This window comes from Hippopotamus amphibius, chromosome 16 (genome assembly GCF_030028045.1).
Source record: "Hippopotamus amphibius kiboko isolate mHipAmp2 chromosome 16, mHipAmp2.hap2, whole genome shotgun sequence".
Classification (NCBI taxonomy): domain Eukaryota; kingdom Metazoa; phylum Chordata; class Mammalia; order Artiodactyla; family Hippopotamidae; genus Hippopotamus; species Hippopotamus amphibius.
Window position 1 is genome coordinate 1,908,085 of NC_080201.1, and position 23,877 is coordinate 1,931,961.

General features: G+C 52.5%; 2 protein-coding genes across 11 annotated transcripts in view; both read right to left on the reverse strand.

The window, feature by feature from the left end:
* The window catches only part of LOC130839296 (junctophilin-3), a 169,565-nt gene that overhangs the window by 79,143 nt on the left and 66,545 nt on the right, over nt 1–23,877 (reverse strand). The gene's annotated exons all lie outside the window — the stretch shown is intronic.
* Nucleotides 1,670–2,840, reverse strand: JPH3 (junctophilin 3). The gene is made up of 2 exons (XM_057713448.1): nt 2,459–2,840; nt 1,670–1,755 (listed from the first exon to the last, which is right to left on the reverse strand). Exons 1-2 carry the CDS (start codon nt 2,838–2,840, stop codon nt 1,670–1,672), a joined length of 468 nt encoding a protein of 155 aa, XP_057569431.1.

Sequence of the window (23,877 nt, forward strand, 5' to 3'; positions counted from 1 at the left end):
TCACCTCCTTCCTAATGAGCAGCGGGGAGTATGTTCCAGAAAAGTGGCTCCCGATGTCTGGGACTGATTATTCCAGGTCAGAAAGGTCAATGCGACTTTCCATCATGCCCTGTTGCCAACCAAAAGGCAGCAGTCAGCCTGGCGCCCTGCATCTGTGCGCTTGCCTCGGCTGGCATACAGGTGGTGTGACGTGAGGAGAGGGGGCCCCACCCCACACAGATCAGGGTTTCAAACCCTCGATGCTGCCACCAAAGGCTGGGGGCTCTGTCCTGTCACACGGGCTCTGGGGCCTCCCTGGCTCCGTCTGTGATGAACAGGACACCCACCCACACACACACACACACACACACCGTGAGACTCAAGCAAGACGGTGCAGAGGGAAATGCTTTAGGAAGTGGACACAGCGTAGCCAGTTGGATGGCGGGTAGAGACCCAAGGATGTCCACCCAACGACAGCAGCACCCCTCACAACAATGCAACCGGGTCTACACTCACGGTCAACCACAGAATCAGACCCTCTCCCCCCACCCCCTGCGTCATCTCAGTGAAGTCACCACCCTCCCCTCTAAAATGGAAGCTCCGTGAGGGCACAGCTTTCTGCCTGCTGTTTTCCCAGAGCCCCGAGCACCTGCTTCGCGTAGGCACCCGGTAGATGTCTGCTGAATGGAAGCTACAGTGCCACGGGTCACCGCAGACTTCTGGGGAAGGTGGGCCGACTGGGGAGCTGAACCTTCCTCTCAGTCTGCCGACTTCCAGGGGGCCCTGGGCCCAGCTCCTCTCCTCCCAGGCTCCAGGCTCCAGTCGCAGGCACAGGGGAGCACCTCTGGAGGGACGGATCTGCAGAGCAGCCAGACCAGAGTCCCCTGGGTGACAATGGCCCCTGGGCTCCCAAAGAGCCCAGCTGGGAGTGCCAGGCTGCTCAGCCACCCACCTCAACCACCCACATCTGCTGCCTGGGCCTCGCGGTGCCTGTACACACACACACACACACACACACACACACACACACACACACACACACACACACACACACCCACCCACCCACGGCCTAGAACCCAGGGAGGGCCCTCTGCTGGGCCTGGCCCCATTGCCCCAGGGTCAGGGGAGCTCTCCAACCCACTCCAGGAAAACAACAACAGCACAGAAAAGGCCGCCTGGGACAGGGCGCCATGGCTTTGACAGGCAGGAGCGTTATATAATTAACTGCCCCCCACGCCTCCTCTCCTCTGAGGAATAACGAACCCTGCCTCTCAGTTGCATAAGCCAAAATAATAATTACTCTCCAGCCCCCCGTCACTCCTGGATGTGGCTGGAGAGCAGGTATTTAGCACTTGATTCAGGAGACTCAGGCAGCGAGCAGGAGACCACACGTCCGCTGGTGATTTCTGTGCCCGGCAAAAGCACACAAGTCCCCGCTGTGCCCCATTCCCTTTCCAGGCATCCATGCCTGAAAAATTACCAAGTGCCAAGAGGGAAGCAGGGAGCCACTTCTGAGGATAAGCTCCTAATGGGGGAGGGGGCCTCTGGGGAGCTGGCTTGTTTGGGGGTCTGGCTTCCAAGAACAGTAAGTGCTCCACGCCTCTCAGACGCCCTGAGGAGTGGACACTGGAGTGTCTGGGACAGGGGAGCAGCTGCAAAGCCAGCCAGGGCTCCCTGCACAGAAACCATCTTACAGCCGTGGCGGCGGGCAGGAGGCCGGGCAGGCAGACAGCACGCTGGCTTCCGGCACCGGCTCAGCCCGGAATGTGGTGGCATCTTAGAATGAAGGCACAGAGCATCTCTAAACTAATGGTGAAAATGATTCAGCCACTGAAAGACGAGATTCCTGGGCTCACGCTAAACAGATGGGCCTCCCTCCCTCTCTCCCGCCAGCAGCCTGCTCCGACAGCGCTAGCCCGCGTCCAACCACCTAGAAGTTTATTGCCTTGTTGTGATGGTTTGGGTTCTTGTCCCCCGCCTCTAGCTCTCCCAGCCGCTCTTTCCATTGGCTTGGGCTAATCAGGACTAAGGCAGGCCCGTCGGCCAGGCAGGAAAACGAGCAGCAGAACCGGGCCTGGCTCCCAGAGGCTGACACCTAGGGAGCTTTGCCAACAAGGGGAGGGGGCCCTCTTCCAGCCCCCCGCGCCCTTGCTGGGTCCCAGAGGAGGCCGCGGGCCCAGTCTGGCCTTTCCGGCCTGCTCTTACACGAAGCACTGACACTCTGCTCAGCTCCGAGGCTCCTGGGCCTGGCACTGCTCCTGGAAAGCCCCCAACACCCTTCAGCTGGCACAGAGGCGCTGTCCCCCACCAGGCAGCGGGGCAACCTGTAGCCAAGGCCGCTGTGGCCTCCAGGGAGCCCCAAGAAAAGCCCCAGGTGCCCAGGCCCTCTGGAGGGAGAAGCTCGACTTCCCCAGAGATAAACAGAAGGGGCAAGAGAAGAAGGTTCCTCCTCCGCCAGCCCCGCGCGCGGCGCACCTACCTCCATCGGAGTAGGTCTCGGTGCCGTAGCCGTCCTGCAGCCCGTTGCTCCAGGTCCCTTCGTACTTGGCCCCGTTGCCTGTGCACTCCCGCACCCCGTAGCGCCCCTTAAATCCGTGCGTCCACTCGCCCTTGTACACCCACTTCCCCTTGCTCTCCAGGCCGATGCCGTGGCGCTTGCCCTGCGCCCAAGTGCCCTGGTACGTGTTGCCGCTGGGCCAGGTGTAGACGCCCAGTACCTCGAAGCCGTGGCTCCACGAGCCGGTGTATTCGCCTTGGCCCTTGGGGCCGGTGCAGACGCCATGGCCGTGCGCCTTGCCGTCCTCCCAGCCTCCACAGTAGGACCCTCCATCGTCAAAATTAAACCTACCCCCACTGGACATGCATGTAACTCGGTTTGCAAATCCCGCAAACGGTGAAAAAAAAAAAAAAAAAAAGGCGATCAACAAACCGGAGTCTTGGTTGGCTGGCTGGCTGGCTGGTTTTGTTTTGCTATATATATATATTTTTTTTTTTTTCTTTTTTTTTTTTTTAAGGAAGAATGGAGAAAGCAAAAACCACAGCGAGCAGATCCCGGGCGGCGGGCGGCCGCGGCGCCGGCTCCGGTGGCATTTAAGTCGATCGGGGCCGATTATTCATTTCCGAGCTGCGCCGCGGAGCCTGACCAGCGTCTCGCGCTCCCGCTGGAGACAGGACCGGAGGGGAGGCGGGCGGGGGAGGGGAGGGAGGGGGCAGGAGCAGGAGCGTCTGGTGCCCGCGGCTCCACCTCAGCGGCAAGTGCCCCTCGGAGGCGAGCCCGCCGGGCGGGACCGCGGCGCTCAGGCCCGGGGCGCAGCCCCCCACCTGCGGCTGCCGCGCTGCGGGCGCCCGAGGGCGGCGGCGGGGCCCGCGGGCGGCGGCGGCACGGGCGGCGGCGCGGGCGGCCGCACCATGCTGGGGGCCGCGGGCCGGGCCGGGCCGGGCCTGGCGGCGGCGGCAGCAGCAATGCGGCGGGTCAGGCGGCGGCGGCGGCGGCGGCGGCGTGCGCTCCGGGCCCGGCTCGCGCGCTCGGGCCGGCGCGGCGCGCGCGCCCGCACCCGCACCCCGCCCGCGCGCTCCCGCACCCCGCACCCCGCGCGCGCGCCCCCGGCCGGCCCCCCGCCCCCGGCGCGCCGGCGGCCCGGAGAGGGGCGCGGCCACGCCTGGCGGAGGGCGCGCGGCGCCGGCGGGGTCCCCGGGCGCGCCGCCCGCCCGCCGTCCCTTCCTGCTCCCGCGGGCCTGGAAACGGGGGTCCCGCCGGGGCGCCCCAGCCCCTCCTTTCCCGGGACTTGGACTTAAAGGGACAGGCACTGCGTAACGGGAAGGCTCCCAGCACCCAGGGCACTCTCTGGCCCCTCCCGGGAGCCGCTAGGTGAAGCCCGGCACAGCAGGCCCCGGGCGGGCCGAGGCGCCCCGCTCGTTTCGGCTCGCCCACCTCGCGCCCGGTCCCTCGCGTCCGGCTCCCGTCTGCGACGCCCGGCCCCGACTTGACTGAAGAGGCTCTTGGCGGACCACAGGTGGTTTTCTCTATGATAAATGATCCACCCTTTTTCCTTACGGGCAGTTTGGGTCCACGTGTGGGGGAAGGGTGATGCTCGCCTTAGAAAACGGGTACTGTATTTCGCGATTGGCCCCTCCCCATAAATTAAGAGAAAGTCCGGCTACACGCGCATACCTTGGAGTAAAGACACCCAAATTCTGTCCCTCCCCTGCGCCCCGGCCAGCAGGTATTCCCCCCATCCTGGGAGCGGTTGCGCTTTGAGGGAGCAGAGTGCGATCACCACTCTGGTGTTATTAGTTCTCTCTCCACACACACGCCCACCCTCCACCCGCAAGAGATGGTGTCTGATTCCTGTATCCGAGCATCCTGGGACCAATTAGAAATGCATTTCCTGGACCATAAATCCGCAGGCAGGAGCCCGAGTTCCCAGCTCTCCGGGAACGGGTTCAGCCGAGTGCTGCAGGGGGAGATTGCACAGGGTCGGGGCTCTTTGGAGTGCGGGGTGCGACACGGGCCGAGTTGAGTCAGGAATTGCAACCCAGGCCTTGCAGCCGAGATTTAGGATGCCAGAAGAGCTGCACTTTGAAGCCTCCAACTAGCCAGGGGCCCTGCTCACACCTCCTGCCAGCGCTGTTCCCACCTTTGGCTAAACTGGCTCTTTCTAGAAAACTAGCCCCTCCTCCGTTCTCCCACAGTTCACACTGGACTTCTTGTCTTACCCTTAGCACCAAAGCCCCCTCCCTAAAGGGCCACCAGTCTGCAGGGCAGTCCCCTCTTCACCACTCCCCCTGCAGAGGGACAGCTAGGGAGTTTTCAGCTTTGCTTTGTGGCTTGCAGTTACAGTGATTCAATGCATCTTCTCGGTGGCGCCTCCTTGTGCTCTCTGAAAGGTTTTTCTAAATGCCTAGGGGTGGAATTCTTGGGTCCAGCACATCTTGGACTTAATGGAAGCAGCCAAATGGCTCTCCAGAACACCTGGAGCGATTTCCTTCTCATCCTGCAGAGCACTGCCCTTCTGGTTCTCCACTTCCTGGCTAAAACTCAGTGTTATCAGACTTAGGTCTGCATTTATTTTATTTTGTCTCTCTACATGGATGTAAAATAGTATCTCAGGGCTGTTCAGTGTAAATGAAAAATTAGATATGATGAATCTTTTAAGGAAAGGGCTGCAGACTTTCCTCAAGATTCAGATTCAAATCCTGCCTCCATGGCATGGCAGCTGTGTGGCTTTGGGCAGTCCCTTAAAGTCTCTGAGCTCAGTTTTCTTATCTGTAAAATGGGCACAATAATAGTTCTCATCAGGTCGCCGTGAGAATTCAGGTGAGCGGAGCTCCCAGTGCCTGGTAGGCGCTCAAGAAGTGGGACGCAATGTTAGAAGTCCAGCCCCCGGCGAAGGTCACGGCTTCCTACATGGGTTGCCCAGCCTTCAGCTAGCTCCCCACAACACTGCTGACATAAAATTGCTGTTTCTTGTGGACACACTGCACTTTCTTCCATTTTATTTCCAAGCTGTCTTTTGCTGATTCAGCAGCCCTTCCTCACACAAGCAGTGGATTGCAACTGAGATCTCCTTGGGAAATGATGATTGGTTCCAAGCAATTACTGGTCAGCACCTTCTACTTCTGGCTAATGCATACCCTTTCCCCAGGCAATTCCAATACATGCCCCCCATGACCCTCCCTCCTCTCCCCCATCAGATTAGCTCCAACAGGGACAGACTCTCTTCCCTGAAACGCAGATATTAGAGGCATTCATTTTGTGCAATTTGGAATCCATTCTCCCATAAAGTAGGGCTGGCGGTATTGATTTCATTTTGGAGGAAACTCTCCAAGGCTATAAACATAGTACCACCCAGCAATTTCAAAATACAAACCAGGGAGAAAACACAAAAAGTCAGACCACCGTGCGGAATTTTGTGGCTCTGTGCACCAGGCTCTGGAGTGGACGGCTCACAGTAGTGACCTCATAGGCCCTCCTCAGGTGACCTGGGCTTAAATACTCAGCTTCCATAAAGACCAGCTTGGAGCCCGCTCTGGGAAGTGCCTGGCCAAAAGGAAAGTAATGACTGAGCAGGATTCCAGCCCAAGCTGTCCGCTTTTCCAGCCTCCAGGGGTGTGCGCTGCCTTTTCCATTGCCCACTGCCTCTTCCCGAGACCGGGAAGTTTTCCGGTTTCGGCTCCAGAAAGGCTTCCTGGTTTCCCTATGTAAAGGATGCCCCCCCTTTCACCTCCACAGAAGCCTGTGTGTTTCCTTCAGAGACCTGAGCTGCAGTCTACAGTTTCCTGTTTGTCTTCTTGAATGTGCCCGTGTTTAGCCGACACTGAGATGTCTGCATCGGAGCTCCCTTTCTTCATGTTCTCTTATAACAGGAGGCAGCTGGCTGGTGAGTACAGCAGGAGTGGCACAATGTGATTTTGAAGGTTAGGGTGTAAACGGTGACACAGCTTCTGCCTGATACTCGAGACCCTGGAGATTGGAACTGACTCACCATGCTGTCAGGAAGCCCAAGCAGCCCGTGGAAGGGTGTGCCGGGGGAGACACGGGCCCTGCAGCCCTCAGCCCCAGCTGGACTCCCAGCCAACAGCCAGCCCCGACTGACAGCCCTATCCATGCCCCGTTTTGAAAGTAGGTCCACCAGCTCCTGTCTAGTCACCCCAGCAAATGCCACGTGAATCGGAGACCCCACCCACGGGGCTTTCCCCACCATGCCTTGTCTTTTTTCTTTTTGAGGTGTAAATGCCATACAACATTATGCTAGTTTCAGGTATACAACATAATGATTTGATATTTGTATATATTGCAAAATGATCACCACAATAAGTCTAATTAACATCCATCACCATACAGAGTTACAGAATTATTTTTTCCTGTGATGAGACATTTAAGAGTTACTCTCTTAGCAACTTTCAAACATGCAATACAGTATCGTTAACTAGAGTCGTCATGCTGTACATTACAACCCATGACTTACTTACTTTACATGTGGACCTTTGTACCTTTTGACCCCACTTCACCTATTTTTGCCTAACTCCCTCCCCTGTAAACTCCAATCCAATCTGTTCTCTGTATCTGTGGGCTTTTTTTTTTTTAAGATTCCACACAAAAGTGAGATGAAATGAGATTTGTCTTTCTCTGTCTATTTCATTTAGCATAATGCCCTCAAGGTCCATCCATGTTGTTGCAAATGGCAAGATTTCATTCATTTTTTGTGGCTGAATAATACTGCATTATATCTATATCTATCTATCTCACATTTTCTTTATTCATTCATCCATCAGTGGACACTTAGGTTGTTTCCATCATAATTTCAATTTCTAACAAAATAGATGATTATTGTTATGTGAAGCCAGGCAGAGGTCATGTCAGCTACAGCTCAGGGGCCACTGCCTGTTTTTATAGACAAAGTTTGATGGGAACATGACCAAGCGCATTTATTACATATGGCCACAGCTGCTTTCACACTCAATGGTAGAGCTGAACAGTTCTGACAGAAACCACACTGCCATAAAGCCTAGAATATTTACCATCTTCCCCTTTACAGAAAAAGTTTGCCAAGCCCTATGTATTAGTCTGTTCAGGCTGCCATTATAGAATAATAGAGACCGAGTGGCTTACACAATGAAAATTTATTTTCTGGAGACTGGAAGTCCTAGATCATGGTGCCAGCATCGTCAGGTTCTAGTGAGAGCTCTTTTCCTGACTTGCAGATGGCTGCCTTCTCATGGGTCCTCACATGGGAGAGAGAGAGTGAGTGAGCTCTTTGGTATCTTTTCTTATAAGGACAGTTAATCCTAAGGGATAAAAGCCCCACCCTTATGACCTCATTCAACCTTAATTAGTTCCTTAGAGGCCCTGTCTACAAATATAGCCACACTGGGGATTAGGGCTTCAATATATGAATTGGGGAGGGGGGGCATTCCGCCCATAACACCCTGTTTTATGCCACTAAGTTTAGGGGATAGCTGTTACACAGCAGTAGCAACTGGAACAGACTGCATGCTTCATGCAGATGGAGCCACATCTGTGCCACTCACTCTCACACCCCCTGAGCTGGAACAGTCAGTGTATGATACACTTTTGTTGTGTGAATATGCTGACCCAAGAGCTGGTGTTAAGTAGGGTGGTGATAGGGACAGACGCCCTCCCATGCATTGGGGATGTGGATTCTGGTCTCAGTTCTGACACTAACGTTGTGTGACATCAGGCAAGTCTCCCAGAGCTTCCCAAGGCCCAATGGCTTCACCTACAAAGTAGGGAGCAAGATGGCTTCCCTGGTCCCTCGGCTCCAGGCTGTAGGCCTTTACTTAGCGGTCCCCACCCCTCTGCCCACAGCCCAGTGTGACCCTGCCCTGCTGCTCCATGGATTACTTATCAGGACTGTGGCCTTGGCAAGCGCTGACCAAACATCTCCAGGGGGGCTTATCTTCCTGGGGTCACCACAGGCCAGCTTCCAGGGCTTGATATCTCCACCCCAAAACTGGCCCCACTACACAAACTCATGCAAACGTGGGAGGTCCACTTGGCTACAGCTCTAGGAGCAGCTATCAGAACAGGCATCCATGATCTTACCTGCGCAGTCCCCTTAGCTCCTGGGGTGTGAGAACCAGGTCAGCTGCTTGCGCGCCAGGAGCCCATTATGGGGTGGCCCTGAGCCTCTCTCTCTCCATCTATAAAGTGGCACCAACACCTGTTCCCATCTTGTAGGGTTGGGGCAAAGGGTAAATGACTCAACCCAGGTAAGCAAGGTGTTTGGGTGGTCCCCACTCCCTCCTGGTCCTCAATAACTCATACCTGCTATTATGATTATTATTGCCCCTTTCCAGGGATAATTTTCCCCAAGAATGAGGGTGGTCTTGTTACAGGAGCTGCCTCTGCCCTGAGGGGGTGGAGGGGTGCTGGAGGTGCCCGTGTCCTTCTCCATCTCCCTTTCTCTCCTTCTTCCAAACCACCATCTCTCATCTTCCCATTGTAACTCTCTGCCTGTCCCTGCTCAGGCCCCAGAGAAGAGATGACAGCTGCTTGGAGGTGCCCATGAGGGTCTACACTGTGAGACTGTCCTGGGCTCTTGATTCTCCCTAAACCAGAGGCAGGGAAAGATGTCAGCCCTGGACGGGAGCTCAGTGAGGAATAAACAGGATTCTTGCGTGTCCTTGGCTGATTTCTCTGTGCCAGGACCTTGAGTACCTGATTTCATCTAATTCCTGGCAGTACTCTTTGGAATCCAGACTGCGACCATCGCTTCCTCCTTAAAGATGGGGAAACTGAAGCTCAAGTAGGTAAAGTGAGTGACCCGAGGCCACATACAGCTAGCAAGTGTTAGCTCCAGAAAGGCAAGGAGAAGTCTGAGGGGCATCTCTCTCCTGGGCTGCTCTGGGATGCCGGCACCTGGCCTTCAGGGCATCACAGGGGTTGATTTGTGTGGAGATGATAACAAAGGAATCCTTTGTTTTTGATTAATTGCTGACCAGCTCTAGTGTCAAAAGTCTGCTAAGGAAAAAAGTTGAGAAACCTTAATCTGAGCTTTGAAATGCGACCCTAAGACACCTTGCTGGGTGCTTCCTCTCCTCACCCAGTGGCTGCAAGGCCCACATTGTAGTCCCAGGAAATGCTGGTCCCCGAGTCACAGATAAGGCAGAGAGCAGACAAGCGACTTGCCTAAGGGAAGTAAATTCTGCAGGAAATGGTTCTGCAAACTTGACACTGCAAGTTCAAGTGTTTCCAAGCTCATTCAAACTGTACTCTCCACCGGGAGTGCCAGGAACCCCCACCCTTGACCATCCTTTGTTAGCACGGCCAGTGGGTGGTTGCTGCAAGCTGGGCTTGGTGCCCTGAAACCCCCAAGCCACATCAGCCCCTAAACGGTGCCACTTTACAGACGAGGAAAGACACGGACACATGAGCTAACCTGCCCATGAGTGGCAGAGTCTAGACTGCAGCAGGTGTGTGGACACCCCATCCTCCCTGCTATCCTGCAACATCCCCTCCGTCTTCTTCCCTAAAGTACCTTCCTGCTCAGCTGGATCATGCCCTCAGGAGCTGGCAGCAAGAGCAGCAGTAATAGTACCCTAACGTGTGGTGGCCGCTCTGCTCTGCCTGGTACCCACCCCTCGCAGTAACAAGAGCGGCAGCGATAACAGCACGACCTGGTTCGAGACACAGGACATTTCCCTGAGCACCTCCCACCCGTCTCCCCTCCACCCACCACAGGGAACAGCTATTTTGACCCATATGGCCAGAGATTCATTGTGCCTTACCCTGGAACTCCATGTAAACGGAATCCCGTTCACTCAACGTTATGTTATATGCAACTGCCCTTTGTCCTTTTTGGTGCTGCTACTGGCCCACTGCATGAATATACAGTTTATTTCTCTACTCTACTGTTGATACACAGGTGTGTTGTTTCCAGCTTGGGGTTATTTTGAGTAAAGCTGGTATGAGCACCGTATGCGTCTTCTGGGGGCACTCATTTCTCTGGGGTGTACACCTAGGAACGAACCTCTTGGGACTAGAGGAGAAGTACACAGGTGACCCTTGAACAACGAGGGGAGTAGGGGCACCCACCCTCCATGCAGCCAAAAATTCACATACAGCTCATAATCAGCCCTCTGCAGCCACACTTCCTCTGCACCCACGTCTCTGCATCCACAGATTCTACCAACCACGGATCGTGTAGTACTGTAGTATTTAGTGTTGAAAAAAATTTGTGTATTTTTAAGTGGACCCACACAGTTCAAACCTGTGTTGTTCAAGTGTCAGCTGTATTTAATTTTAATCTTCAGTTTCCCAAAGTGGTTGAATCAAGATGCAACCCCCGCAAGCACAGGGTGAGCGTTCCAGGAGCTCCACATCCTCACCAACACTTGGTAATGTCAGTCTTTTAAACTGTAGCCATTCTAGTGACTATGTAGTGGGAGCTCACTGTGATTTTAATTTGCACTTCTCAGATAAACACTTTGTAAATTAATTAAGCTTCTTTTTTCCCTGTATTTCACTATTTAAATTTTATTTTTGATGTTGATGTCTATTATTATTTGTTTGTTGTATCTATTTTTAGTTTCCTTCTGAGAATAGCATATGCTACTGATTTTCTGTTTAAATTGCTAATGTAAAGTTTCCTTGAAAATAAGTCCTTCCAGGTTTAAAATGGTGGTGGGGGGAGGCAGGGGAAGATCCATTTAAAGAAAAATATTTTTAAATCACAGGCCAGCAGGAATGAGAACACGGCACTTTAGTAGAACAGAGGAGGATCTCTCTGACCTTGAGGATGGAGGCAAAAGCAGGCTCTGGACAGAAGCCAAGAACTGGAGAGTCAGAACCCATGTCCCTCTCTTTTCCTGGGCCCCACTGCCTCTCCTGCTGTTTGCTCCCCACAGACCAGCTTTCTCTGCTGCAGTCTGCTCTTCCCATCACCTCTCAGTCCAGCACCCTGGCAGTCAATAACCTGGACGCTACAGATCCTGACTCCTGGGGAGATTCAGCTTAGGTCGGCTGGGGTCAGGCATCCATTCCTGACCCAGGGAGCTGTGGTCAGGGAGTGGGCTCCTGCCTCATGACAGAAGGAAAGAGACATGATTGGCATTCCTAGTGGAAGTTAGAGGAAGCAGATTCTGAGGCAAAAATTGGGATATGTGTTCATGAAAAAAATGCTCAACGTTGCTAATTATTAGACAAACGCAAATCAAAATGCAAAATCAAAGCAAAATCACCTCACTCCGGTCAGAATGGCCATCATCAAAAAGTCTACATATACAGGAATTCCCTGGCAGTTGATAGGACTCGGCCCTTCCCCTGCGGTGGCCCAGGCTCAATCCCTGGTCTTGCAACTAAGATCCTACAAGCAGCTTGGCAAAAAAAAAAAAAAAAAAAAAAAAGCCTACGAATAATAAATGCTGGAGAGGGTGTGGAGAAAAGGGAATCTGCCTACACTGTTGGTGGGAATATAAACTGGTGCAGCCACTGTGAAGAACAGTATGGGGGTTCCTTAAAAAACTAAAAGTAGAGTTGCCTATGATCCTGCACTCCTACTCCTGGGCATATATCTGGAGAGAACTGTAATTCAAAAAGATACATGCTGCCAGTGTTCACTGCAGCACTATTTACAATAGCCAAGACGTAGAAGCAATCTAAATGTCCACTGACACATGAATGGATAAAGAAGATGTGGTTCATATATACAATGGAATATTACTCAGCCATAAAAAGAATGAAATAATGCCATTTGCAGCAACATGGATGGACCTAGAGATTATCATACTAAGTGAAGTAAGTCAGAGAAAGACAAATATCATATAATACCACTTACATGTGGAACCAAAAAAAAAAGATACAAATGAACTCATTTACAAAACAGAAATAGACCCACAGACATAGAAAACAAGCTTATGAGGACTTCCTTGGTGATCCAGTGGTTAAGACTCTGCACTCCCAATGCAGAGAGCCCGGGTTTGTTCCCTGGTCAGGGAACTAGATCCCACATGCCACAATTAAGATCCTGCATGCCGCAACTAAAGATCCTGCATACGCAATGAAGATCGCGCACACAGCAACAAAAATCCCTTGTGCCACAACTAAGACCCGGCATAGACAAATAAATAATAAATAAATATTTAAAAAAAAGAAAGAAAACAAGCTTTTGGTTGCCAAAGGGGATGGGGTGGAGAGGGATAAATTAGGAGGCTGGAGTTAACAACACATGCACACTACCATACACGAGGATGAGTCAAAAATTATCTGCACTCCAGTTATATTAAAACTTGTTGGCTGCACTGTCTAATCAGTGCTTTCCGTTCAAGGCTACTGTCTCCCCAGTCACTGCTGTGCAGGTGTGAACATGTTACATCAGTTCGTTTGTAACTGCAGCGTGAGCAAAAATGGATGCCGCACTTGTGATTTGCACAAAAGAAGAGCAGCATGCAGTGGTTCGTTTTTTGTGGTCTGAGGGTGTACATGTCCGCACACTTCTGCCCACACTGTCGCCACTCTGCAAAACCTTCATTTTGAGGTGTTAAAGCATCCTCCCTACACTCCTGATCTTGCTCCATCAGACTTTCCCCTGTTTGGTCCCCTGAAAGCAGCCCTATAAGGATGGAGATTCACTTCTGATGAAGAAGTGAAGACAGCGGTACATTCGTGGCTTGAAGCTCAGCCTAAAACATTTCTTAATGAGGGAATGTGAAAGCTTGTTGACAGATGGACAGAGTGTATTGAAAAGCAAGAAGATTATGTCAAAAAATTATGTATTTGTCTTTTTTAAAAGTTAATTAAATTCTACAGCCAGAGTGTGGATAATTTTTGACTCAACCTCGTATAAAATAGATAACCAACAAGGACCTACTGCATAGCACAGGGAACTCTATGCAATATTTTGCAAAAACCTATAAGGAAAAGAATCTGAAAAAAGAATATATATATATTATATATACATAATCTCAATCACTTTGCTGTATACCTAAAACTAACACATTTTAAATGAACCATACTTAATAAAATAAAATAAAATAAAATAAAATAAAATATATTGGGATGTGTGTTCTGTCAATGAGACAGATGATTTGAAATTGAGAATGACAGAGCTTTGAAAAATGGCAGGTATAATTTTACTTCCTTATTTACCAAGATCTAGACCTATTTATAACTCCAGGGAGCACTGTCACTGGGCCATTCAATTTCTAGATGAAGACAATTATGAAGAAGAGAGTGGTAGAGGAATAAAGCAGGAAGAAGTGATTTGCATGCATTAGAAAGAAGGAAAAAGAGAGGCTGTGGTGGTGGTGATAATAGATATGGTGGTGATGGTGGCGGTGAGGGGGGTGGTGATGGTGGTGGTAATGATGGTGGTGGTGGTGATGGTGGTGGTGATGGTGGTGTTGTTGATGGTGGTGATGATGGTGGTAGCAGTGATGGTGATGGGGCAGGTGATGGTGGTGGTGATGGGGGTGATGATGGGGGTGGTGTTGGTGGTGGTGGCAGTGATGGTGGTGGTGATGGGGGTGGCAGTGATGGTGGTGATGATGGTGGTGGTGATGGGGGAGGTGGTAGTGATGGTGGTGGTGGTGGTAGTGGTGGCAGTGATGGTGGTGATGATGGTGGTGGTGATGGGGGAGGTGATGGTGGTGATGATGGTGGTGGTGATGGGGGAGGTGGTGATGATGGTGGTGGTGATGGGGAGGTGGTGGTGGTGATGGTGGTGGTGATGGGGGAGGTGATGTTGGTGGTGATGATGGTGGTGGTGATGGGGGTGGTGATGGTGATGGTGGTGGTGGTGATGCTGGTGATCATGATTAATTATTACATTTGTGGGGCTGGCTCTGTGCTGAGCACTTGACATTTACTGTCATATTTAATCCTACAACAACTTTATGAGGCTGGTACTATTATTATCCCCATTTTACTCATGAGGAAAGCTGAGATTTGGACAGGTGAAGCCATTTACCCAAGGTAGAAATGAACCCAATCAGCCAACAGTAAAGAACGGGCTTGCAACTACCACCCTTTTCTGTCTTGAGTGTGTACGTGTCCCCTCACTGGGGAGGACAAGTTATTGTCTGCGGACAAGCCACAGTCAGGCGTTTTACTGAACGGTTATGTAGCATTGTCCGTGAACAACCCCCCAGGCCAAGGGGCTGAACCTTACCAGCACCCTAAAGCCCACAGTGTGCCCCTCCCCAGTGATAACCTGTCCGCTCCCAAACAGAACCACTAACCTGAGTTTATCATCATCTTTTCTTTACAGCGTCACCACCTGTATATGTTTTCCTAAGCACTGTAGGTTAGCCTTGTCTGTTTGGAGCTTCACGTGATTAGAATTATACTGAATACATGCATTCTTTTTTGCCCAGCATTGCATGGAGGTTCATTCACGTGGTTGTGTGTCTCTGGGGTCATTCATTCTCTTAACTGTATAATGTTCCACTGTATGAATGTATCCAACATTGCTCATTCTGTTCTGCTGTAACTAGACTTTCAGGTTGGTTGTTTCCAGTTTGGGGCTGTTAAAAACAACTCCTTCCGCTTTCTGGTCTCTGTGCTCTGGAACAGGCGCACACACCTCTGTCCCAGGAACACTGATTCGTTCACAGGACTCATCACCCGCATCCCTCTCCAGGGACCCCAGGTCGGGCAGGTGCCTCTTCTCCGAGCTTTGTCAGCACCTGAGCTCCTCTGGTTTTAGCACATGCCACTCTGCCACGTAGTTGTCTTTGAATTCATGGCCTCATCCACTCACATGGCAGGGGGTGGGGGAGTACTGCAAGGTGGAACCCCATCCGATTCCTCTCCTCCCCCTCTGTGCCCAGCACGGTGTCTGGCACTCACCAGGAATGCGATCACTGCATGTGAGTCAAGGATGAATGAACAAACCAATGAATGGATGAACAGTGGGCGTTCCCTGTTGAACCGAAGCTTGTCACATACGTGAGTGGTGGAGCCCGGAGGTGCTGTTAGCTGGGGCTGCTTTCGATCTGTGTTTGACCTTGTTTGACACAATCTGATGTCACGGCGGTGGCACTGGGGACACAGTCTATGGGCAGAGGAGGGGGAGGATTACAGAGGCCTCACTCACACTTCCTGCTCAGCAGGTGGGGACATAAGAGGAAGAGAAACATCCAGGAAAAACGCTTCCCGGCAGGTTTGCTCGCTTCTCCCTATTCCCTCCTCCTCCTCCGCCTCCCAGGGCCAGCGAGTGTGATTAGACCTCATCAGAACAAGGCAGCTAGTGGTTTCCTCATGCCGTTGCCTCATCTACTGTGTAGCTGATTCGTCCATCCCCGTCATAATTAGTGAGCCGGAGGGTGTGTGCGTGTGTGAATGACGGAGGTGGGCAAGTATTTTCCTAGGACCGTGGAGTGACTCCAAGGTAGCTGGGCCTGGGGAGCGCTCCTCCCCTCTTCCAGCCCTGCCCTGCACCTCGCCTTCCTCATAGATGTAGCCTCTCCTCCTCTTGAGAGGCTATGTCCTGCACCAGATCGAGCCTGCAGTGGACATAGGCTTGCTCAGAATCCACTACGCTTTTCTCTGGCAAAAGCACTCAGATTCTCCCCAATTCTCAGCCCACGCGTTGAGTGTCTTCACCTAGGTGCTGAGGACCTGATTCATCCCTGAATCGGGTGGTACCTGAAGGCAGACATATGTCTGATCTTACCCACTTATTGAAGTACAGAAGCAAACGAATCCCCTTTTTGTGCACACCACTCTGAGCTGGGTTTTCTGGCATTTGCAAAAGGATGTTTTTAAAACATCTTTATGGAGATACAATTCACATATCATATAATACGTACACTCTTAGTATAAAGTTGTAAACTACCACTACAATGTAACTTTACCTTCTCATCACTCCCACAAGAAGCCCCGTACCTATTAGCAGTCATCCTCATCCTCCCCCCCCCCCCCAGCCCCCGGCAAGCACCAGTCTGCTTTCTGTCTGCGTGGATGTGCCTGTTCTGGGCATTGCATGTAGAGGGAATCATGCAATAAGCGCCCTTCGTGACTGGATTCTTTCACGCAGCATAATGTCCTGAAAGTTCGTTCATGTTTTAGCATCAGCACCTCTTGCCTCTTCATGGCTGAGTAACATCCCATTGTGCAGGTGGACCACGTGGTTTATCCATTCATCAGCTGATGGACATTTGGGTTGCTTCTATATTTGGCAGCTGTGAACAGTGCGGCTGTGAACGTTTGTTTTCAAGTGTTTGTGTGCACATGTTTTCACTTCTCTTGGGTATAAACCTAGGAGTGGGACTGCTGGTCATACAGTGACTCTGTTTCACCTTTGGAGGAGCTGCCACACTGTTTTCCAGACCAGCTGCACTGTTTTCCTGGTGGCTAGTGGTGTGGAGAATCTTTCCATGTGCTTACTGGCCATTTGTATATCTTCTTTTGGAGAAATATGTATTCAAATCCTTTGCCCTTTTCTAAATTTGTACTTTTATTATTGATTTGTAGGAGTGCTTTGCATATTCAGGATACAAGTCCCTTACCAGATAGACGATTTGCAAATATATTCTTCCACTCTGTGGGTTATTTTGTCCTAAGTCTGCCCCTCACTAGCTCTGTGGCCTTGGGCAAGTCACTCAGCGTCTCTGAGCCTCAGAGTCAACACATGTCACATGGGAAGAAGAATCAGCCCCTCCCCCATGCAGAGGATGAGGTCACGTGTGACTGTCGCTGTTGACCCGCTGCAGGTGGTGACGATCCCTCCATTTAATGAAGATCTGGCCTCGGTGTTACCCATTGAACCCATACAACAGCCCCACGGGGGGAGGAACCCCCAGGCAAGGAGACAGAAGCCCAGGACGGAGGAGGGGCGGAGCCTGTTGGCCCAGGGTCTCTGCGTTCCCTGGAGAGCTAGGGAAAGAGATCAGGATTTTCGTAACTTGCCACTGGTCCTTCCCCCCACACCTTCTCCCTGCAGTGGGGCCATGGCTTTGGGGAAGGAAAGGTAGCTCCCCATTATGACAACGGTCAGGGCCCTCTGAACTACAGCTGTCCTCTTTGAGAGCAGTTTTAAAAATGTGCTTGGTTCCTGTTACAGCCATTACACTTATTGCACAGGCTTGGAAAATACAGGAAGCAGCACCCAAGAAACGAAAGCTACCGCCATCCCGACACCCAGTGGTTACACAGCTAACAATTGATTTCTTTGCCTCTGTGCACAGTTAACACAATATATTTTACAAAACTAGGAAGAGGCTCTTTTGCGCTTCCCTTTTTTTTTCCTTTCACTTAGCACATGTCCTGAACATCTTCTCATTTCATAAAATTGTCTTCTACAGCCCAACTTAATGGTTGCTCGTGTCTGTCTATAGCTGTCAATAATAGCAAATGTTATATGTGAATATCGTTTATATCCCTTTAGAGTTTTATAATCTTTACATCACGCACATATGTTCTCAATGCTTTCCATGTATTAACTCATTTAATCCCCCCAACAACTGCATGAGCTGAGTGCACTATTAAGACCCCATTTTACAGAGGGGGAAGCTGAGGCATAGAGAGGTGCAGCCACTTGCCTGAGGTGACACAGCTGCTAAGGGGCAGGGGCAGGATTTAAACTTGGGCAGTCTGGCTGCAGAGGCCACGGTGCCTCTAAAGTACCTTCATTTTGGGCAGAAATGGGACAGGAACGGCAGTGGGGGCGTGGGGGGTAGCAGAGAAGGGGCAAGCTTCCTCCTCTCTGGGGCTTTGGAAGACAGACAGAGAGGTGTCTCTGGGTCCAGAAGTAACTGATGCTGGGCTGTCTGTACCCCCGTCACCTCGTCACCTGCCAACACCTTCGAGAACTCTGGGAACCATTTACCCTGGAACTCCCAGAGCTGCAGCGACGGGAGGCAGGGGTCCTTTTCTGCCCCTAATTCCTGCCGCCTGCCTTGGTCTTAAGCACCATGTTCTAGAATGAGGGCTGCCCAGACTGCCCATGGCGATGGCAGCCTGAGTCACTGCAGACAGGGCTTCACTGGCCACCAGCAGCCACAGCCGCAGGAGCAAGATCACAGGCCGTGGCTGGGGGGGTGGGCGTCTTCCACGCCCAGGAAGCCACACCAGTGCCTGGGGTTCTGGGATGTTTTACAAGGGCAGGAAGAAGGGAGGAAAACGTGGGCTTCAGCCCAGTTTGGAAGAGTGTCGTTCAAGTGTACGTGAGGGTCCTACCGGGGGCTGGTATCCACACCCCCAAACCAGAGAGCAGGACGCCCGGTTATAGAGACAGACCGCATCCCTCTTGGCCACCCCCGGCATGGGAGATGCCCTCGGTCTGCCCCCTCACTTGTAAACGACGCCGTGATGGCCACGCTCACCCAGGGAGGCAGCAGGACGGACACTGGTCCACCTAAACTCAACTCCTAACTCCACCTCGGCCTGGTGGGGTGACCTGGGGCTCCTTACCTTTGGTGAGCCTCAGTCCCTTCTTTATCAGCCAACCCCCTCCCAGGGTTACGTCCAAGGACATGAAATGAATGGGGCGTCCGCCACGCCCGGAGCAGGACAACACAGCGAGCGCTGTGTTACCAGGTCAGACGTTTCCCTGTGTGCATCTCTGATCGCTTCCTTCGGATAAATTCCGAAATGCAGGCCGGCCAGGTCAAAGGGCACGTGAGTTTGGCAAACCAGCTGCTGCCGCTGCTTGCTGGTCCTGCCTGCTACAGTGCTGCTCGAGCTCCTGTGCACAGGCTCCCCGGCTCTGCTTCTGCTTCTGCAGCCCTGGGCGGGGCCTGACACCAGCATTTCTGAGGCAGGCGCTGCGGACCCCCCTGGTCCAGGACCACCACCACCGGCCCCCCTGTGGCGGGGGTCCTCAGGTGCACACGGGTTCTCTGCCAGCACCTCTTGTAGGAAGCTGGGTGCTCGGTGGGGTGGGCAGACCGCAGCCGTGGGCCGTGTTAGCGGCGGGGCTGGAAGCCTGTCCTGGCACGCTGCCTGCATCTCCCCATGCATGGAGCCTGAATCTCTGCCTTTAGCCTCCAGTCCAGCCTGGCTGTTTACGCAGCCAATTGCCGCAAATCCAATCCACCCAGAGAGGCCAAGAGAGATCAGCTCTCTGCACCAAGGCCAAGCGGCTGGGGTCCAGCCATGCGTGAGGAGGGCCTTTCCTGCAGCCTCGGGGCCTGCGGGCTTCGGTCCCTGCGGCAGCGCTGTGAGCAGGCCTGGAGCGGATGGCAGGCCGAGGGAGACCCCGTCTGGACAGGAGCGTCCGTGCAGCCTGCAAAGCTGCCTCCCAGCCAGTAAGATGCAGTGTGCACGCTAAGTTTCCACTGCAGCCCGAGAGGCTGCAAAGCGTGGCATTTCTTGGGCTCAGGGGTCAAACAAACAACGTTACTCCAGGTAAAAGTAGGGGGAAGGGCACAAAATACGTGGGTGTTTTTGCTTTGTGTATGAATCACATGAAATTGCCGATTTGGGGCCATTTTTGCCCTCCAAAAGGGCAATTTCATGTGGTTCAGTGCGAACATCATGGCAAACCTTTGAAGTCGTTTTTATAACTGGGCGGTTCTCAGGATGCACGATGCTGATGGGTACACAATTACGTTTCACACACTTTGCAACAACACTGACCGTATTCCATGGAATCTAAGCTCTGGTGCTCTGGGCCCCTCTGTCCCCCTGACAGTGGAGTTCCACTGTCAGTGCTTTGGGGATCTTTGGGGGGTCAGTGCCCCCATCTTCTCTTTCCAGCTTCTGGAGCCACACACCCCAGAAGACGGATGGCCAAGGAGGGAGAAAGAGCCCCCATGGGCTGGCATCTGCTTCATGCCAGTGTGAGCTGCCCTCCTTTTCTCTCCCACCAAGACCTCCATCCCACGGAAGAGCCATGGGGTGGGAGGGGAGAGGGAGGCCGGGCAGAGCTCTGAGCGGGAGATGCCAACCTCTGTCTGATCCCGGGAGACAAAGATGCCAATGTGCGCATTAGGGACTCACCTGGCCCCGACCTTCCTGAATCAGGAGGTGAGAGCTCCCAGGTGTCAGTGTGCTATGGCCAGCCTGGAGGGACGGGGCTGGAAATTGTCCCCCCCACCAAGTGTGGGTCTCACATCAGGAGTGACGTGCAGCACATGCTGTCACAGGGAGGCTCTCTGCAGAGAGCAGGGCAGCCTCCCAAGTTGGTCCAAAATGTTGGGGAAAGGAGGCTGGCCTGGGTCTTGCTGTGGGTGGGGGCGGGGCCACGGTGAGGCGCCCTGCTCTCAGAAAGGAGCTTCCAGCAGCTCCGAAGGAGGGAGCACCACTTTCTATCAGCCTGCCTGGACGTAGAGCCTAAACTTGGAGGAGGCGGGTGGAGGCTTAAAAGCTGCCAGCAGCCCAACATCCAAGATGGAGTCGGACTCTACTACACGCTGACATGCCTGCCCCCCATGTGACACGTGTGACCTGCATGTGTGTACACCCGTGAGCATCCATGCACATCGCAGGGAGTGTGACAACCCCGTGAGTCTCCAGCATGTTCGTGTCTGTGGGGGGACGTTCAACCCACCTCTCCCCAGAGCAGCTCCACGGCAGCTCCACTTCAAAATACACTCAAGATTTTAAATTATGACTAGTTCAGCCTGTACCAGACACCCATGTACCACCACCCAGACTGAGCAAATGTTCATCTTTTTCATATTTGCTCTGGAGTGGTTTTTAAGGACATCAAAGTGAGAGTGGAAGCTCTACCCCACCCTACCCTCTCACCCGGCCCAGAGGCGACTTCTTGCCGAGTTACTGTGTTCTTCCCACCATCTGCCATCATGTGTGTCCTACAGAATTTCCATGAAGATTATCACACCACTTAAATCCTTCAGCAGTTCTTCTCCCTCCACCTGATACGGAGGGAAAACGTTTTAGGTTCATCTCTGTTGATTCCTACAGCTCTCATTCATCTTACAGGCAGGACAGAGGTTATGCCACTCTGAGACTGAACCCAGCTGAGTTAACTATCACGCATCCTGGTAAGCACACGGGTGGTTCCTGATTTTTGCTTACAGTCACTGTTTTTAGACAAAAAGGACAAAATACTCTGCAGGGAAGCAGTGGAGGCAGAGATGGGCACAGGTTTGCAGGCTCCAAACCCACCGCGTCCTGTTTCCCAAGCAGAACATCACAGCAGGCTCGGAGGCCCAGTTAAACCACACACCCCGGCAGGGCAAGGTCATCCATCATGGTGGTTTAAAGGAACGTCCACAGATTCCTGGATTCTCCTGCCCTAAGCGTGGGCTGCACTCACACACTCACCCCTGACAAACAGAACAGCCAGGAGTGGTGTGGCATCGTTAAGTTATAAGCAGACTGGGGCTTTTGTCTTTGTCTGTCTCCCTCCCTCTCTCTGGGATCACTCACTCTGTGGGAAGCCAGCTGCCCTCCCAGAGACATGGCCAGGAATGAAGGCCTCCAGGGAACAGCCAGTGAGGCCCTGAGGGCAGGGACGTGAATCCCTGACACTCTGCATGACCACCTTGCCTGCAGCCACTCAGGCAGCTCCCGGACTCCTCCCCTTAAAACCCATGAGCTAATGCATGTGTGCTGTTTTAAGCCCCTGACGTTTGGGATTATTTGTTACACAGCAGCAGATAACTGACACATCCATTCAGCATCACTCGGGGGCCGGGAGGCAGGATGCAGGCAGGCTTGGGAGTTCAGCTGGCTCCACCATCCACAGCCCCGAGGCATTGCCTCCACACAGCGTCCTGGCCTCAGAGGGAGTGTGGTGGCCCAGGAGCCACCGGTGTGGACCCCTCCCAGCACACGGGGCTGAGCACCAGTGGTAAATGCCGCCTCCTCCCTCTTTCTCCTCCGCCTCCTCCATCCCCTGCCAGTTCCCTCACAGCCCTGACCGGCTACCCCTCCAGGGACTCTAATGCTACAAAATAAACTCTGACCCAGCTCCCAGCTGCAGGCAGCTAGCTCCTGGTTGAGTTTCCTCCCTGAGGGTAAATTACTCACACAGAATCCAGCAACTTCTGCCACATGAAGTGTTCTGGAATTTCCCCCATGTCAAGAGGTTTTGGAGTGAGACGGACCTGGGTTTCCAATCCCTCCCCCCACTTTTCTCCTCCCCTAGCCCCATTCTCCTCATCTGTAAAGCAGGATCAGAGTGTACCCACCTCCAGGACCATCACCAGGACAGCAGAAAGAACTCAGGCAGATGCAGGGAGCCAGTGATCAGAGGAGAGCCCTCAGCACACAGGGCTGTGGGTTATCACCCGCCTTGTTAACACCGAGACAGCAGGAGCTGGTGATGTTGAGCATCTTTTCATGCACCTGTTGGCCATCAGTATGTCTTCTTGGGGAAAATGTCTATTCAGATACTCTGTTTTTAAATTGGAGGGACTTCTCTGGTGGTCCAGTGGCTAAGAATCCATGTTCCCAATGCAGGGGACCTGGGTTCCATCCCTGGTCGGGGAACTAGATTCCACATGCATGCCACAAGTAAAAAAGATCCTGCATGCCACAACTAAGACCCAGCACAGCCAAATAAATAAATAAATAAATAAATAAATAAATAAAGTACGTAAGTAAGTAAGTATTTAAAAACTAAATTAGATAAATTGGATTGTTTGTTTTTGAGATATTGAGTGGTATGAGTTCTTTATATATTTTGGATACTAACCCCTTATCAGATATATTATTTGCAAATATCTTCCCATTTGGTAGGTTGCCTTCATTCCTTTTTATAGCTGAATAACACCCTATTGTGTGGAATATGTGTTTGCACATGTGTTTGCACACCTAATAATAGTTACTGAGCACTCATCATGGGTCCAACACCGTCCTAAGAGCTTTACACGTATTACCCTTTCAAACCTCACAAGAGCCCTGTAAATAAGTCCTACTATTATCCCCCTTTTGTGGATGAGGGAACTGAGGCTCAGAGAGGCAAAGTGGTTTTCGTAAAATCACACAGCTGGTAGATGGTGGGGCCAGGATGCAAAGCCCGACAGTCTGACTCCACAGCCCACACTCTGAGCCTCTGAGGCTTGTAACTGAAGATGTAAACAAACCTCTTTTCCCTTGAGCCACTCAGCAGGGTGGTGCCCCCACCTACCACCTTTCCTTTTGTCCTGGCTCCTTCGCCTAGGAGAGCAAGACATTGCAGTGTATCTGGCCCTCATGTTCACTTTACAGTCGGGATAAAGTACTCCAGGGAGAGAACTGACTCCCCTGAGCTCACACGGGCATGAGGGCCCAGTGGGGAGGCAAGACCCCATGTGTCCTCCAAATTGCAGAACCACTGCCAAGAGTCTGCACGAGCTGTGGCCTTTCTTCGACAGCCACCAGGAGTAAGTGAGCCTCTGCCCTCAGCAATGCCAGGCCACGTTCACTCCCCGAGGCAACTGCTGCCTGACCATTCATTCTTCCGAGGGCGGTTTCCTTTTTTCCCCACTGCAAGCTTTAGTGGGAAAGAGGAAGACTAGTGACCAAAAGGCTGGGAGCAGTGC